The 15,323-nt window shown below is 45.7% G+C and overlaps 1 protein-coding gene across 4 annotated transcripts in view; it reads left to right on the forward strand.

The window, feature by feature from the left end:
* The window catches only part of unc5a (unc-5 netrin receptor A), a 174,342-nt gene that overhangs the window by 84,687 nt on the left and 74,332 nt on the right, over positions 1-15,323 (forward strand). For all 4 annotated transcript variants that reach the window (XM_086139317.1, XM_086139318.1, XM_086139319.1 and 1 more), the window contains exon 2: positions 11,997-12,212. In XM_086139317.1, the coding sequence (XP_085995443.1) occupies positions 11,997-12,212 (216 nt within the window). The remainder of the gene's footprint in view (positions 1-11,996; positions 12,213-15,323) is intronic.

The following is a 15,323-nucleotide window of genomic DNA, read 5'->3' on the forward strand; positions in this document are numbered from 1 at the left end:
TTTCCTGAACTGGCTCTAGGAACTGCAAAAAGTTCCTACGGCGCGAGAGCGGCTCATGTTACCATCTGAAAACGGCATTTTCGTTATTTTGACATTCATGGCTCTCGATTATCACGGAAGTCTACCTCACTTTCTGCAGAGGAAATTACTCCGCAGCCGACTGCAGAGTGCGAAACCTCTCATTTTAGCTGTGGGCATATCCGGTAATTAAAGGATTAACTTGGTAATCTAAATTGTCTCTTGTCTTTCGCTTCTTCCTTCCTCCCATTATTTCCTAACATCCATTTCAAAGATTTAAGAATGCTTCCCCTCTCTCTGTCTGTGGCTCCGGTGCAGCCCTGTAATCAACTTGCTTCTGGTTAACCTCGTTTCCCGGCCGAGTGTACGGGGGGGAGGCGAGGGGGGGCCGGCAAATCCTCGAGCGTGCCTTGGAAGGCAAACATCGCCACCGCGCTGGAACTCCGGCTGCTTTTCAGGATCGCAGAGAGTCCAGATTATGTCTGATGACTTTTTTGAAAGTCATCATTGAAGGTTGGCGGTTTGATTCCTGGCAACTCCGGCAACTCGCTGAACTCCAAGTTGCTCTAGATGTCGTCGTCATCAACCGGTGTGTGTGAGTGGATCAATGAAACCATAAGAAGTACTTTTGTTGTCACGTTCTGTTACGCCTAGAGCACAACATCACTTCATTTTACCGCCGCATTTAACCCATCACGGATGAACCATAAGCAGAAGCAGTTAGGGCAAGGGTGAGCAAACTACGGCCTGCGGGCCACATTCGGCCCGTTGGTGTTTTTAATCCGGCCCACCAAAGATTGGCACAGAATTCATACTTGCTGTGAGTGATTGGATCAATGAATGTTGGAGCTCAAACAGAAGATTGTTTCATTTGGAGCTACTTGAGAATTTTACTGAGCTGAATGACACAGATTGGCTTTGTGATTTAGCCTTTACTGTGGATGCACTGAACTGACACATGAATGAGCTGGACGTGAAGCTACAAGGGAAAAAAAACACTTTGTGCGTGAAATGCAAGCAAACGTCAGAGCCTTCAAAACCAAAGCTGGTTTTATTTTCAAAGCAAATGTCAGACAACATTCGGACAAACGTCAGACGAGTCTGATATGTACTGTCAACCAATGTTTTTTTTTTGTTTTTTTTTGTGCTGACCCGGCCCGTCCGTCAAATTTTAAAAGCCAATGCGGCCCTTGAGCCAAAAAGTTTGCCCGCCCCTCAACAACACTTCGACTGGCTAGTAGGAGCTGGAAATTGAACCAGAAATGTTCAAGTCTATGGACAACCGCTCTAACCCCCCCTCCAAGAAGGTGTGAAAGTGCGATACAAAAGCGTGTTTAGTTCTTGCTGGAGGTTCAGTGAAAACTCGAAATTGCTTGTACGTCTCCTTATGTGGCCCTGTGATGGACTAGCGTTCGGTCCCTGGCGAACCCGTCTCTTGCTCAATGACAGGATGGGCTTCAGCAGCCCCGCAAATGAATGAAAAGTGAACAACAGTTTCCAAGAAATGTAAAATCTTTCATAGAAATAAGCTATAATAATCATTTTGAGCAATCGCTATTGATCTGCAATGGCCAATACAACTGTCGTCTCTCCGCTGGGGAATGGGTTATGAAGCATTACATCATATGGCGTTGTTGTAAACGGGATGGGAGAGGACAGAAATCATGTTAGCGCAGATGCAGAGGAACAGATTCAAATTTTACCATTATTGTCCAGAAAGCAACGAAATTATGTATGGAGCAACAATACTGCATAGTGTTATGCAATGTAGTGCTATGGTATAATATAACAAACTGCCGTCAGTACCTTGACCCCCGCAATCCCCATCGATAAATAAATAAAACCAGTGTAAACATTTTAGCAGTTTTGTCAGAATCCGTATCTTGAGTTTAGAAAAGAAATGTGTTTTGAGTTTGAGGTAAACAGACTTTGTGTGACGTCCTTGTGTTAAGATGTGATTGCACGGAGCCGGATACCCACTCAGGTCTGGTCTTTCCTCAAATCCAGCTTTGTCATTAAACATCTAAGCTTTGCAAAGCATCACATCCACAAGAAGCAACTTCACCAAATTTCCCAGGTTTAGCGTCGCCACTGAGCTCGGGGTTTATGGAAACGGCAGGGCCGGTAATTAAACCAGTGATATCGAAAACCGAAAGGTTCGAGAGGCTACTCCAGCCATGAAATGAGATTATATGTGGAAACATCTGGAAATGGTGTGTTTGTGTGTGATTATGTGTGTGTGTGTGTGTGTGTGTGTGACGGCCAGTAGCCTGCTCTTCTAATGTATGCAAATCTGTACCAACTGAAACCATCATGAATTGGAAAATATAAACGAAATATAATTTTTTTTTTTAATAAAAGAGCCATGAAATATTTGCCGAGATCAGTGAAATCAATCAAAGTTAAAAGGTTCGTCCCAAAATGCATTTGGCTCCTTCTCTCTGTCAGTGAGAACTGGGACCGGTGTGTGTTTTGTCAAAAGCCGAGAGGCCGCTGTCTGCAGGCAGATTGTGCACCGTGGCTCTTATTTATATTCAATAATAAATTGGAATAAATACATTTTGTTTCACAACTTTTCACATATCCTTTCATAAACTTAAATCCAATATTTAAGGAATACAGCAAGTGGCTATAAATGTACATTTTGTGCGTAACATCTTCCGCGCCTCTCAAAGTTTGTTAAACAGTATACTAAATGGGCAAGCGAGCGATAAAATAAACATTTCTCTGCCGCGTGTCACGTGCGAAACCTTCCCAAATGTTGGCCCGTTTGTTTTTGTAAACGTAAGCGAGTCACTCTGAGCTACTTCGATCGGCTGTATGAAAACTTAAGGTTACGTGTAACAGGCGTGCTCTGTTTCGTTTCCACGCACCTCTGGAAAATGTCAACCCCTTCGCTCTCAAGGCAAATTGGGCTTTTTAACACAAATTGGAGGAAAAGGTGGTAAATATAGGTCCCCCGTCGGCCCCGCGGGGACGTCTTCAAACAAACAACGGAGGGAGAAGCGGAAAAAATGAATAAAACAAACAAACCCCGACAAGCAGATGTGGAGGCTCCTGTTCAAAAGGTTCAGCCTTCATTAATACTATTGCTTATTTACAAAACCTAACGATTCCTTTTGCTCACGGACCGCTTGACAAAACTCAGACACGCGGTTTAATCATTCAAAGTGCCGCCTCCTTGACGACAGACCGTTTATGTTGCCAGCCTCTGATGGCAACCCTCGAAAGCTGATGACGTGACCCGAGCCTCTGCGGCGCATCTGTCATGGAAATCTCCCGGTCGCGGAGCGCTGTAGGCAGCACGTTATTAGTATTCCAAATTAATATGTGCGTGCAGATGCGCGGCCCCGGCGCCGACGTCCACGCTAAGAAGCCAATTTTCGATTCGTTTAAATTGAGGGACATTGCAATGATGCGTCGCGTGTGATTTCCATATTCGCCCCCTCCTTCTGTCCTTCCATCTCCGAGCTGTATTTATTTATTCTTTTATCCCGACACCTCCTTCCCCCCCGATGATACAAACGCCATCTGATGAAGCCTGGGTTGCCATGGTGTGCCATCCCTGCGCGTCTCCCCCCCCCCCCCATACAAGTAAATCCTCCACCGCCTGTGATTGATTGTTTCTACCTTCTTCCTTTAAGACGCAGGATATTGTATGTGTATTTGAGCATGAGTGTGTGTGTGTGTGTGTGTGTAGTTTTGCATATTTCCATGCATTTCTCATTGGCCGAGAGAAAGACAAATCTGTTTGTATGCTGCTTTTCGCAAGTCTATATTTCACGCGGGTGCTTTAAGGTGCCTGACGGAGAGAGTCTTAGTGAAGCACGCTTGTCTCGCTGAAAAATGTATTCTGAATCTCAAACACGAGGAGGGGTAAATATTTGTCATGGCAACAAACACAGATCAGTCACGTCGGATCGTATATGATCTCATATAGGAACTCCCGGCCCGCCTCCCTCTGTGGCGGAGCCAATATCTGCACGCTTTCTTTGGGCTGGTCTCTGCGTGGGAGCGCTGTTTGTCTTGGCCGACATTAGCGCTTCCATCTCACAGCAACCAGGTCCGCGGTTGGATTCCCACCGGGGGGTTTCTGTGACGTTAGAAAGCCCGCTTTGTTGCTGTGGATTTACCCGGCGTTGAAAGGATACCATGCAGTCGGTGTCTTTTGTAGACCCTACGCTCCTCCAACGCGTCACATATGTGTACGATGCGGTTGAGTTTATTTTTTCCCTCTCGGTGCTGCAGAAATTGTTGGGTCGTTCACCTGGTTTCCTTGGTTTATTTCTGTACGTGATTGACAGGAAGTGAGTTTTATTATGTTAAATGTCAAAGTTGAATGCTAACATTATGTAAACTACTTGTCGAAAGCTTCGTGTCTTGGCAACTGGATTCGCTTCTTCAGTTTGTGAAGCCTCTCGGATGAAGGGGGAAACGTCTTCAGTGGAAGAAATTTAAGTCCAGGAAGATTTTGACAAGAATTCACCATGACCTGGATGACTAAGAACCTCCACATTCATCTAGAGCAGGGCTGCACACACTCTTTCAGCACGCAAGCAACTCAAAATGATCCTCCTCTATAAAAACAAAACATAAATTGTATTTATAAAACATATAGTCATTTATAAATATATAGAGAATTCTTTATGCGTACAATATATGTTCACGTAGCTTGCATCTCCGCATGAATCCATATTGCACAATACAACTCTGACTTGCGCTGAATGGAATCGGCCATGGATGTGGAGTCCGGACAGTAGCTACCGCTAGCCGCCCTCAAGCACACTTCCAAATGATCATCGTTTTTCATGAACAGAACCGAAGATGCCGCTCCACGTTTCCCTTCTTAGGTATAGCGACGGTAGACTGGCAGATGAAGCAATTCTTCGAGAAGAATTCACCATGACCTGGGTGACTGAGAACCTTCACAGACATAATTTTAACTCGTATTACTTGTCCGTGCATGGGCCGATACTAGTTGTACTGTTGTGCTAAGCTAATCAGCAGCCCGCATTCTGTCCACGAGCCTCTTGTGAAGGATTTGTTTGTTACAAGGTCATCGTTTAGTGAAATACCATCCTGTTTTATCCTCTGTTTGTCTAGAATGAATAGGATTATACTGATGGTTCAGTTGTATTGCTGTTTTAGATCACAATAAATCAATCTAAAGCAAATGCTGCACACTCGAGGTCCACGGGCCGCATTTGGCCCGCGACGTCATTTTATGTGTTCTGCGAAAACATCTTAAAAGATCTGATTGTCTTAGAATAAATAAGTCAAATGCGTGCATTGGCCATAAACTACATTTCCCATAATTCATGCCGACCACGCTACCCGCAAAGTTAGATTGCAGCGTACCCACATTATCAACAAGTGGAATTGAGAAATACAAATGATCCGGAAATGTCCAGGAAGAGAAAAGTTGATGCAGGTCGAAGACTGTTTCAAGAAAGACGGGAAGGCAAATACGTGATTGTGCTTCAAGGAGAAAAAGCGGTATGTCTTTTGTGTTATGACGTAGCGTCAGTCATCAAATAGTGCAATCTACGGCTGCATCTTGACACCAAACACGCTAAGTATGCCAAAGTTAGCCTTCTAGATGCGTTTGCATCAAATCTACACAAATGCATTTGTTCCTCCCACAACCCAAAAACGTGCCGGAGGTCAACAGGAGACCCTGAATTGGCCACTTGGGTGAATGGGTGAATTGCTCTCTGTTTTGATATGTTATCTAAATGAGAGGCTGAATGGTCTCTGTATGAATGAGTGAATGGTTGTATGTCTGAAAAACGTGACATATGAATGAGGGCATGAATGGTTGTGTCTCTATATGAAGTTTGAATGAGTGAGTGAATGCTTCTATGTAAATGACGTGAATGACCGGGTGAATTGTACAATAATTGTACAATTTAGTGAGTGCATACATGTCTACATCAGGGGTGTCAAATGTACGGTCTGCGGGCCGGTACCGAACCACCAGGGGGTTCAATCCGGCCCGTGGAAGAAATCTACAATTTGAATAATATACATAAAAATCATGAACTCCTTTTTTTAAATAAAATATTGTCTAAATTTTCTGCTAGGGGCGCACTGTTTTAGTGAGTGTTTGCGACATGACACAACACTATGCGAGTCAGAACGTACAGCAGATGCAAGCAATGTGGCTTCTGGGTCTGTAAATAGTATTTTTACTTATTTTTAGAAATTGACCGGCTTTTCCGTCGGACCCGACACCTTCATCAGCAAGATATCGTTGTCAGAAAAGGGGAAACTTGGACATGGAGTGTGAGGTTTTCCAAGAAAAATGGACCACTTCTTATTTTTTCGTTGAGGTTAATAAAAAACCTGTATGCTTGGCGTTGATGCAGCGGGTTTTGGTGCCACTATGAGACTCGCCATGGCGAAAAATACACGGAGAGCTGAGAAGACAGAACTGAGGCATCTTGTGGTTGAAATTACACTTACTTTTCTGAATTAATCTCAGGTTCGCCGTGTATTTCAAAAGGAACAGTACATTACATGCAAATATTTTAATTTACCTGTTCTCTTTTACACTAAAACAAAGGAAAAATTGGGACTGAGTGATTTTGATTTTACTGGTCCGCCATGATTTTACTGGTCCAGATGCAGGATGAATGATTATATTTTAGTGTAAAACGTATGAATGAGAGGGTGAATGATTGTATATCTCTGACATAAATGGGAGGTTGAATTGCTGAATGCTTTTATATGGTGTGTAAATGAGAGGGTGAATGGTTTTATGTCTTTTTTTTAAGTGTAAATGAGAGAGTGAATTGCTGTATATTTCCAAGCCACCCTGAGTGCAGGTTAAGCCATTTACATATATATAAAATATGTATCATTTATATACTATAATATATATGAAATATAATATGATATATAATATATATAATATATAAAGTATAATACATAATATATATAATATATAAAGTATAATACATAATATAGTATAATATATAATATATAAATAATATATAAAATTATATATAAATATATTATGTATATTATTTTATATATATATATTTATATATATATATATATATATATATATATATATATATGTATGAATTCAAATAAAACAGCAATCCAATCCCGTCAAGGAAGTGATTGCAATGTGCACAATCCCGGTTCTGTTGTTTATGGCGGCTAAGAATGAAATGGTTGATTATTCTGGATAGTGATTTTAATGGAATTAATTTCAGAGGACATCGTCGTGCCCCGATGGCGTCATAAAACATGTGTTATGGCTGCCGTTCATCACTGTGATGTAAATTATGCCCGGCGATTGCTCAATGATGCTTTCCTTCGGGGACATGATGTGATAAAAAATGTAATTGGCTCCAAAGGGCACACTCAGTGTCGCTGCCATGAGGGGGAAAACACAAAAAGAGGGTTATTTTCTCTCCAGCTACCGCTTTTTTTCCCCCCCTCTCCTACTCCTCCACGCTAATACCCTCACACTGCGTCGCGTTCGATGATGTTCTTCTCCGAGAAGATATTAAGGACTGAAATTAGCAACGTAAATGCTTATTTTACAGACGACAATAACACAGCTCTGGGAGCGCTGTCAGCTCAGAGGTCGGGGTGGAAAAGGGGATTTTCGTTTCCACGCGAGGCTTTTTTCCCCGTTCGGCTGCACGCCGGGAAGTTTACGAGGGAGGCTGACACTTTAGTCAAAATATGGGAGATAGTAAGAAAACACTGAGCGAGCTCTGAGCAGTCACCATGAGGATTTTTCTTTTTTTTCTCGAAGAATTTTCCTTTTTCTTTTTTTTTCTTTTTTTTTTTGTTATTACCACTTCATCATCTCCTCTTCCCCGCGGACGCGGTCGGCGCCTCGCTCGGGAGTTGACATGGTCAGCTGGGCAGAGGAGGCGAGTGCTGGAGGAGGAGCAGCAGCAGCGGCGGCGGCGGCAGCAGCAGCAGGAAATCAGCTCCGGACATCACGGCTCACTACACTGACAGCTGGAGCACCCTTGTTGTGATTGTGTTGTTTTTTTTTTTTTTGTTTGTTTGTTTAAGTATTTTAGGTCAGTTGAATCGTCTCCTGAGAGAAAAGCAGCTGCAGACATTTCAGGTCAGAGGCCTTCTTTTTAAAAAGTTCCCCTGGAAGTTAATGAAGCTGCAGCGTTAGCGTTCCAGTAACGCACCAGGCGTTCGATAAATAACCTTTTGCGCCCCCGATTGTATTTACGTCCAGGCTACGCATCGAAAACAATCTCGCGGTGAACTGGACGCGACGGCTAATAAACGTCCGCACATTTCATGTTTGCCGGAGACTAATGCGGCGCCCGTCGAGCCTCTCTATGTCTATTTGATTTGTTCATTGACCCGCAAGGAGTCTGCTAAGTGGCTGATACTCCCTGTGTGCGAGTGTGTGTGTGTGTGTGTGTGTGCGCGTGTGTGTGTGTGTGCGTTGACTTTGAAATACATTGTGTCGTGACAATAATCTATGCCAATTTACAGCACATCAGTCCGCCATAATGGCTCTGATATAAAGTGCGTGACTGGAATGCCTTCCCGCGAAATAACAATTCACTTCTCTGATAAAATTACGCGTTTAACCTCATTAACCTAAGGCGCGCGCGCTAAAATGGATGACTAACCTCGACCCGTGAGTAAGGACATGTAAACAGGAACTGACGACATCATCGGAAGTTGAGTTCACATCCAACGCGCCTTCCGGCGAATGAGAATCCGGCGTCGAGCAAACATCATGAGCCTCTTCGACGTCACGTCTTCGTAGCCCCGTCGCCATTAGCGCCGACCGACGTTCCTTCTAATTTTTCATATGTCTGTGCATACAGACAACCTCGCTGAGCACACTGAGGACCGCCGTGACCAACATTAGACATGCACGCTGAGGCCACACAGCAGTATCACACCTGGGATCATAACTTATCAGTCCTTATTTTTCTATCAGAAAACTCGCTTACTACTTTAGCTTCGCTGCATGTTTTGCAGAGCAGACCTTTTCTCACTCGAAATAGAAAAAATCTCACCGCTTGTTTTTCTATTTGCACGTTCTCCAACAGCCGTTCCAACTTAAAAGAACAGCATTTCTTTTTTACTTTGGTTTGGTGAGTGGACCTATCACGTTTGCCGCCCGCTCTTTTCACCGTGATAAGGGGTTAGCATGCTAGCATTAGCGTCACTTAACTCCGCCACATTGTTATTATCGTTATGTATTGTATACGGGCAGAGCATGTGCGCAAGTATTGGCAATGCCGTGATTCGCCGCATTATATCGTATGATTGGCTGGACACCTGTCAATCACTAAGTTATGCAGCAAAAAAATTTTATATATCTTATTCATTTGCAAGTGCGCTCGCTGCGCTTTGTAGGTTTTCTTGTGCGCTGAGAGTGTGCAAGCAGTTGCGCAGCTCAGAGGGAACATCAGCGCCGACACACACTCCAGCGAGCCGACCTCCCGGCGCTTACGAGCGAAGTTCAGGCGGCGACTTGAAGCAATAAGCCGACCGCTCGTGATGAACTGCGACCTCAACCGCGGCACCCCGACGTACGGAAAGCGCGTCCTCCTCGGGTAAACGGTGACGAACGGCCGTCTGAACGGGGAAGGAGACATTTTCATTGTCGTTCCCTGCAAAGGCGGCGAAGGAAAATGCGCGCGCGTGTCAACGAGTGATGTACGTCTGTCATTGGACACAGAACATTTACTTTTCATTAAGAGTTAAATATGTACACGAAACGTTAATGGGGTTCGGCGGCGGGGGCACGCTTCGATGTGTCTCGTCCTGATGAATTAGCAACTCAAGAGTAACAAAACGGGAAGGGAAAAAAAAAGAAAAAGATGCATTAATATGGGGGGGTTGGTCTTTATCCCAAGATTGGTGTTTATGATGCGACATAATATTATCGCTGACCCGGCCTGCAAGGAGGAATAGAGGATGGCTGGAGGAAGAGGAGGAGAGAAAGGTCATCACCAGTGTTGCTGTTTCATTATGAGATATGTGGACTCCCGTCTTCTCCTTCGGCGAGAAGGGGGTGGGGCGGGGGTGATGGAGAAGGTTGTTAATGCCGACTCTGTCGGCCATATTAGATTCCAGGCAGTAAATTAATATTATGCTCCTTTAAAGGGGTTTTATTTTGAGATTTACTGTCCTCCCCTGAGAGTTAGGTGGTGTAAAGAGGTTATTTCCCTCTTTCCGGTCTCCTCTGTCCTCTCGCTGCTTCCCGCTACGAGGGTAATGTGTTTAGAGAGCGGAGCGCTGTTTGCCGAGGAAGGGTGTCGGCGCTGTGGGCGTCACGGTGTCGTTCGCGCTCCGCACGTGAAGGACGGCATATTTTCTTCCGGACTGAAACGAAGCCTCCACCCCATATGTCTGATTTGAGGTTAACTGGCCGTCTGGCTGTCAGACACCGCCACCACCAGCTTCCCGCCTCGCGGCCCCCTTGAGAGTCGGTCTGGGATGAGGAGGCGTGGAACACGGCGTGAACGGGCGGATTTACGGCCGGCGGCTCATCAGAGGGGGCTTTTAAAAGACCCGGATTGAGAGCTGGCGTGAAGACGCGGACTTCACCGCCAACTCTTTTCCTTGCTGCTACGTATCTTTTCCCTAATTCTGTCCATCTGTCTTCGTCTTCTTCTGCAGCTCCATATTCGTAGCAACTAAAGATGCTGTCATGCATTCATTCATTCATTCGTTGTCTGTTCCGTCGACCCTTCGGTCAAGGTCGCGGCCGATGACGAGTCCTGGATCGGTCGATCACAGGGTCGCGTTCAACCGTTCACCCTCTCATTTTCATGGAATACAACACAATAAAATAGAATAGAAAACAATGCAATACTCCTTTTATTGTCTCACAGTGTGGAAATTTCAACCACTAGCAGATAGCAGAAAACAGAAAAGCAGAAAACTAAAAATAAACAATCAACAGTCTTCAGAATATATATAAACAGGTAGAACTTGCACCTAAACAATATAGTGACAATATACACTGCTCAAAAAAAAATCAAGGGAGCACTAAAATAGCACATCCTAGATCTGAATGAATGAAACATTCTTATTAAATACTTGTTTCTTTACATAGTTAAATGTGCCGACAACAAAATCACACAAAAATGATCAATGGAAATCAAATGTATGAACCCATGCAGGTCTGGATTTGGAGTCACACCCAAAATTCAAGTGGAAAAAACGACACTACAGGTTGATCCAATTTTGATATAATATCCTCAAAACAAGTTAAAATAAATCAGTGTCGCTTCCTAAGTGGACACTTTGTTTAATCGTTCCCTTTATTTTTTTCGCGCAACATATAAACAGTATAGCAACAGTACGGTATAGCAGGCATTACTTGCAGTCGTACCAGCGCATCAGTAACACCTTTGGTGTCTGACTGAGCGGACGAATGGACACACGTGTAGATGAATGAATGAAAAAGAAGTCGATTGAGATTGAGAGGGCGGCTCAGTGTTGAAAGTCCAACAGGAGTCGGCTGGAAGAACCTGCGGAATCTCCGCTTCGCACACTTGGAGCGAAGGAATCGTCAAGCACGCCATTGAGACAAGCAGTCATTCGGCGTCTCATTCACACGGCACATAAGATCAATTTTATTGATCCAAATAAGGGATATTCGTTTGTCACGGCAGCATAAGAGTTATAACAGACTGCTGCTATATAGTCTGATGGCTGTGGGCACAAAGGAGCGTCTAAAGTGTTGAGTTTCACAAGTTTTATACAACCATTCACCCTCTCATTCACAAATCTGTGCTATTTCGGGTCTCGGATGGAGGAAACTGGAGCACCTGCAGAACATGCACGCTGCGCACAGAAAGGCTGGAACTGAGCCGGTGGATCTTCTTGCTGCAATGGCGACCGCTCATTAGACGCGCTGCGTTTTGAATTTATGTTTTTTATATTCCAGGTGCCGGTGACGGCGTGAAACTGTAAACGCTTTCTCTGTTAAATGTCTCCCTTTTGTTTCGTTCAAGGCTCCGAACACGTCACCACGGCGACGCTGCCCGCGGCCTTCTCCGACCTACTGCCGCACTTCCTGGTGGAGCCGGAGGACGAGTACATCGTGAAAAACAAGCCGGTCACCCTGACCTGCCGCTCCACGCCGGCCACTCAGATCTACTTCAAGTGCAACGGCGAGTGGGTCCACCAGGACAACCACCTGATCGAGCGAACCGTCGACCCGGCAACAGGTACGACTGACCGCCGCTGTTTGCCGTCGATTAGAAATGTGCCAGATTTGTAGATATTCCTGTTTTTCCAATGGAAACCCGTCACCGCCTGCACAAACCCGCCCGTACCGTCGGTTCCGGTCTCAGGTGTCTCCGACGTCGCCTAACTTCCCGTCTCGCTGTTCTGCCGCCTCCACCATCACGCATGACGCGCATGAAGCTGGACGATCTGCAAATTTCAAGCCTAATTCCATAGCCTGTCAACCCAATGGTGGGTTTTCTCGGGGAAAACGGAACAAAGATGTCAAAAAATACATAGAAATTAACATGTGGAAACAAAAGGCTCCTTGGGAATAACGAACCAGGTGCGCATTGAGAAGATGATCACCTTTCAGTTCATGAGCACCAGACAAAAAGGGGAAGGTGTTTTGGGCAAATCTAAAGGATGATCTTGTTCCTCCGGCGCCGCACCTGTTTTTGAGAAGTGTTGACGGCACCCGCGGTTAATCCTCTTCGTCTTCACGTCACGCGGCGCTCGACAAATGCGGGCGGTGTTACGAACCGCGAACGCAACCCGGCACGGTTGTTGGGCGGAGCTTTCCGATGCAGTTCAACGTGCGGAGATTTAACTCAGCCATGACCTCGATTCCTGTTCCCGCACATCCGTCTGCTCTCAGACCAAACGCAGGTCGGCTTCGAGGCAGCCGGTGATTTCGGTTTGTTTCCAGCGGCGGTGCGGAGGAATTTTCTAGGACGCCGAGGTGCGGAGCGATAGCCGAAAACACAAAATTCGTCTCATTTGGAGTTCGGGTCACTGTTAAGTTGAGTTCGGACGGATGGAAATCAGAGTAGACGCCGCGTCACATAGCTAACCGGGCTCTGACAGCTGGCAGAGGCTACAGATTGATGTGTAAGTCAAAGAGCAGAAGTTATCCTTCTTTTAGGAATGAAAACCAACGCTCAACGGGTCGGACGAAGGTGTGACAGCGCCGCTGCCTCTTTCCGAGCGAAAAGTTACCAAACCATGTCGGAGTTTACTTCAACGATGCCAAGTCACATCCCAGGTGTCTGATGACACTTTCCATGTTGATGAGGATTTGGGAGGGATGAGCACAAATGATTTCATGCTAACGATATCAGTCGCGCTAACAGTTACACGCTAATAGCGGGTGCTACAATAATAGCTTTACAATTCATTAAAGAATTAACGATGGCGGACGCCTGGCAGGACTGCTGCAGTAGATCAAGTCAAGCCCCCTGGGAACCTGCAACATAAGAGAGCTCCAGGGACTCCGGGGAGAAGATAGGAGGGTCCTCACATGCACCGATGAAGGAACGTGAGCGCGGCCAGGATAGAACAACGATAATCTGAGATCAAAATCTAATCATCTGTTCGATAATGTTGTAACATATCGTGGCAGCAAAGGGATGCAGAGCCGCTCGCGCTGCGGTTTTGACGTTCCGGCAGCTTATCGTCCGAATTCGGAAGGAGGGGCCGTCCGGTCATGAAGGACACACGCCGGTCCAAAGCCCTGTCGGATCCGAGGACCCACATCGATCTCTCAAACACTTGTGCTGTTTAATGTCAGCACTGCCCAGAGGAGTTTACTGACGGCTCCCCCTAATCCCCCTTTCCTGAAAGAATACACATTGCACATGGCTTGGTGTGTGTGTGTGTGTGTGTGTGTGTGTGTTATGAAGATCTTAACAGTGAGAAAGCTGTGTTAGTTCACCATCCAGTTGGGAGGCTAAGATTTGGTTTATCGATTGACGTTAGAATCGGGCCCGGATTCATTATAGGGCAGAGGTGGGCGAACTTTTTGGCTCAGGGGCCGCATTGACTTTTAAAATTTGACAGATGGGCCGGGTCACCTCAAGATAACGATACGGATAAAAAAAAATATATATTTGTTAACAGTACATATCGGACTCGTCTGACATTTGCTTTGGAAATAAATCCAGCTTGGTTTTTGACGTTTGCTTGCATTTCATGCACAAACCGCTTTTTCCCTTGTAGCTTCACGTCCAGCTCATTCATGTGTCAGTACGTCCACAGTAAAGGCTAAATCATAAAACCAATCTGTGTCATTCAGCTCAGGAAAATTCTCAAGTAGCCTCAAAAATTGAAATAATCTCCTGTTTGAGCTCCCACATTCATTGATCCAATCATTCAATCATTCACATCGAGTATAAATTCCTTACCAATCTTTGTCGGGCCGGATTAAAAAGACCAGCGGGCCGGTTGTGGCCCGCGGGCCGTAGTTTGCCCACCCCTGGTTCAGGGTAATGGCTTGGAGGATCATGTGTGTGTGTGTGTGTGTGTGTGTGTGTGTGTGTGTGTGTATGTGTGTGCTCGCATGAGTAACTTTGAGATTGTCCTCCCTCCAGCGGCGCAACAGTCACACGAGACTCTAAAACCATACCTGTTACCAAGCAACCGAATTGCTGCGACCAGCGGCTCCTTGACATCTCGGCTCCAGGAGGGAGCAGAGAGAACTCTGGACAAACACTCGAGTTGACGGCAAATGACAGATCATACCAAGGGTGACGCCGACACATCACCTTAGCCGCTCTCAGACGGAACAGTTCTAAGAACCGTTCGGCTCAACCTACGTTCCAGGAACTAGCCTGCGGCGGGGGAACCTTCGGGGGCGGCGTGGCGCTGGTGGTAGAGCAATCGTCTTAGGAACCGAGCATTCCTGGTTCAATTCCCGGCTCCTCCTAGTGTGTCAAAGTGTTGTTGAGCAAGACATTGAACCCCGAACTGCTCCCCTGGCGCCGGTGGACAGCAGCCTCCTGCTCATGGTTCATCCATGATGGGTTAATTGGTGAGAATGAATTTCCCTTCAGGGATTAATGAAGGATAATGATTATTAGTTTTGCGTTCAAGGGGACGACCGTGACTCTGGCGTCCATGACATGTACCTTAAGCTTCACACCCAGAAACAAACATCCGAAGAGGAAGACAACATGTGGAGCGAAGGTGCCGCAGCATTCTTGATCTGCATGGCGGAAACAATAACTGTGGAATATCAGATGGGTTGCAGTGTTTCTATCTCCAACCTGAACAACATTTTAGTTTTGCATCCACACTAGCAGTTTGCTGTGACATGCACCTTAAACGCCGTGAAG

This window comes from Fistularia commersonii, chromosome 31, assembly GCF_037954325.1.
Source record: "Fistularia commersonii isolate RoL2024-O1a breed Wild chromosome 31, RoL_Fcom_v1.0, whole genome shotgun sequence".
Classification (NCBI taxonomy): Eukaryota; Metazoa; Chordata; class Actinopteri; order Syngnathiformes; family Fistulariidae; genus Fistularia; species Fistularia commersonii.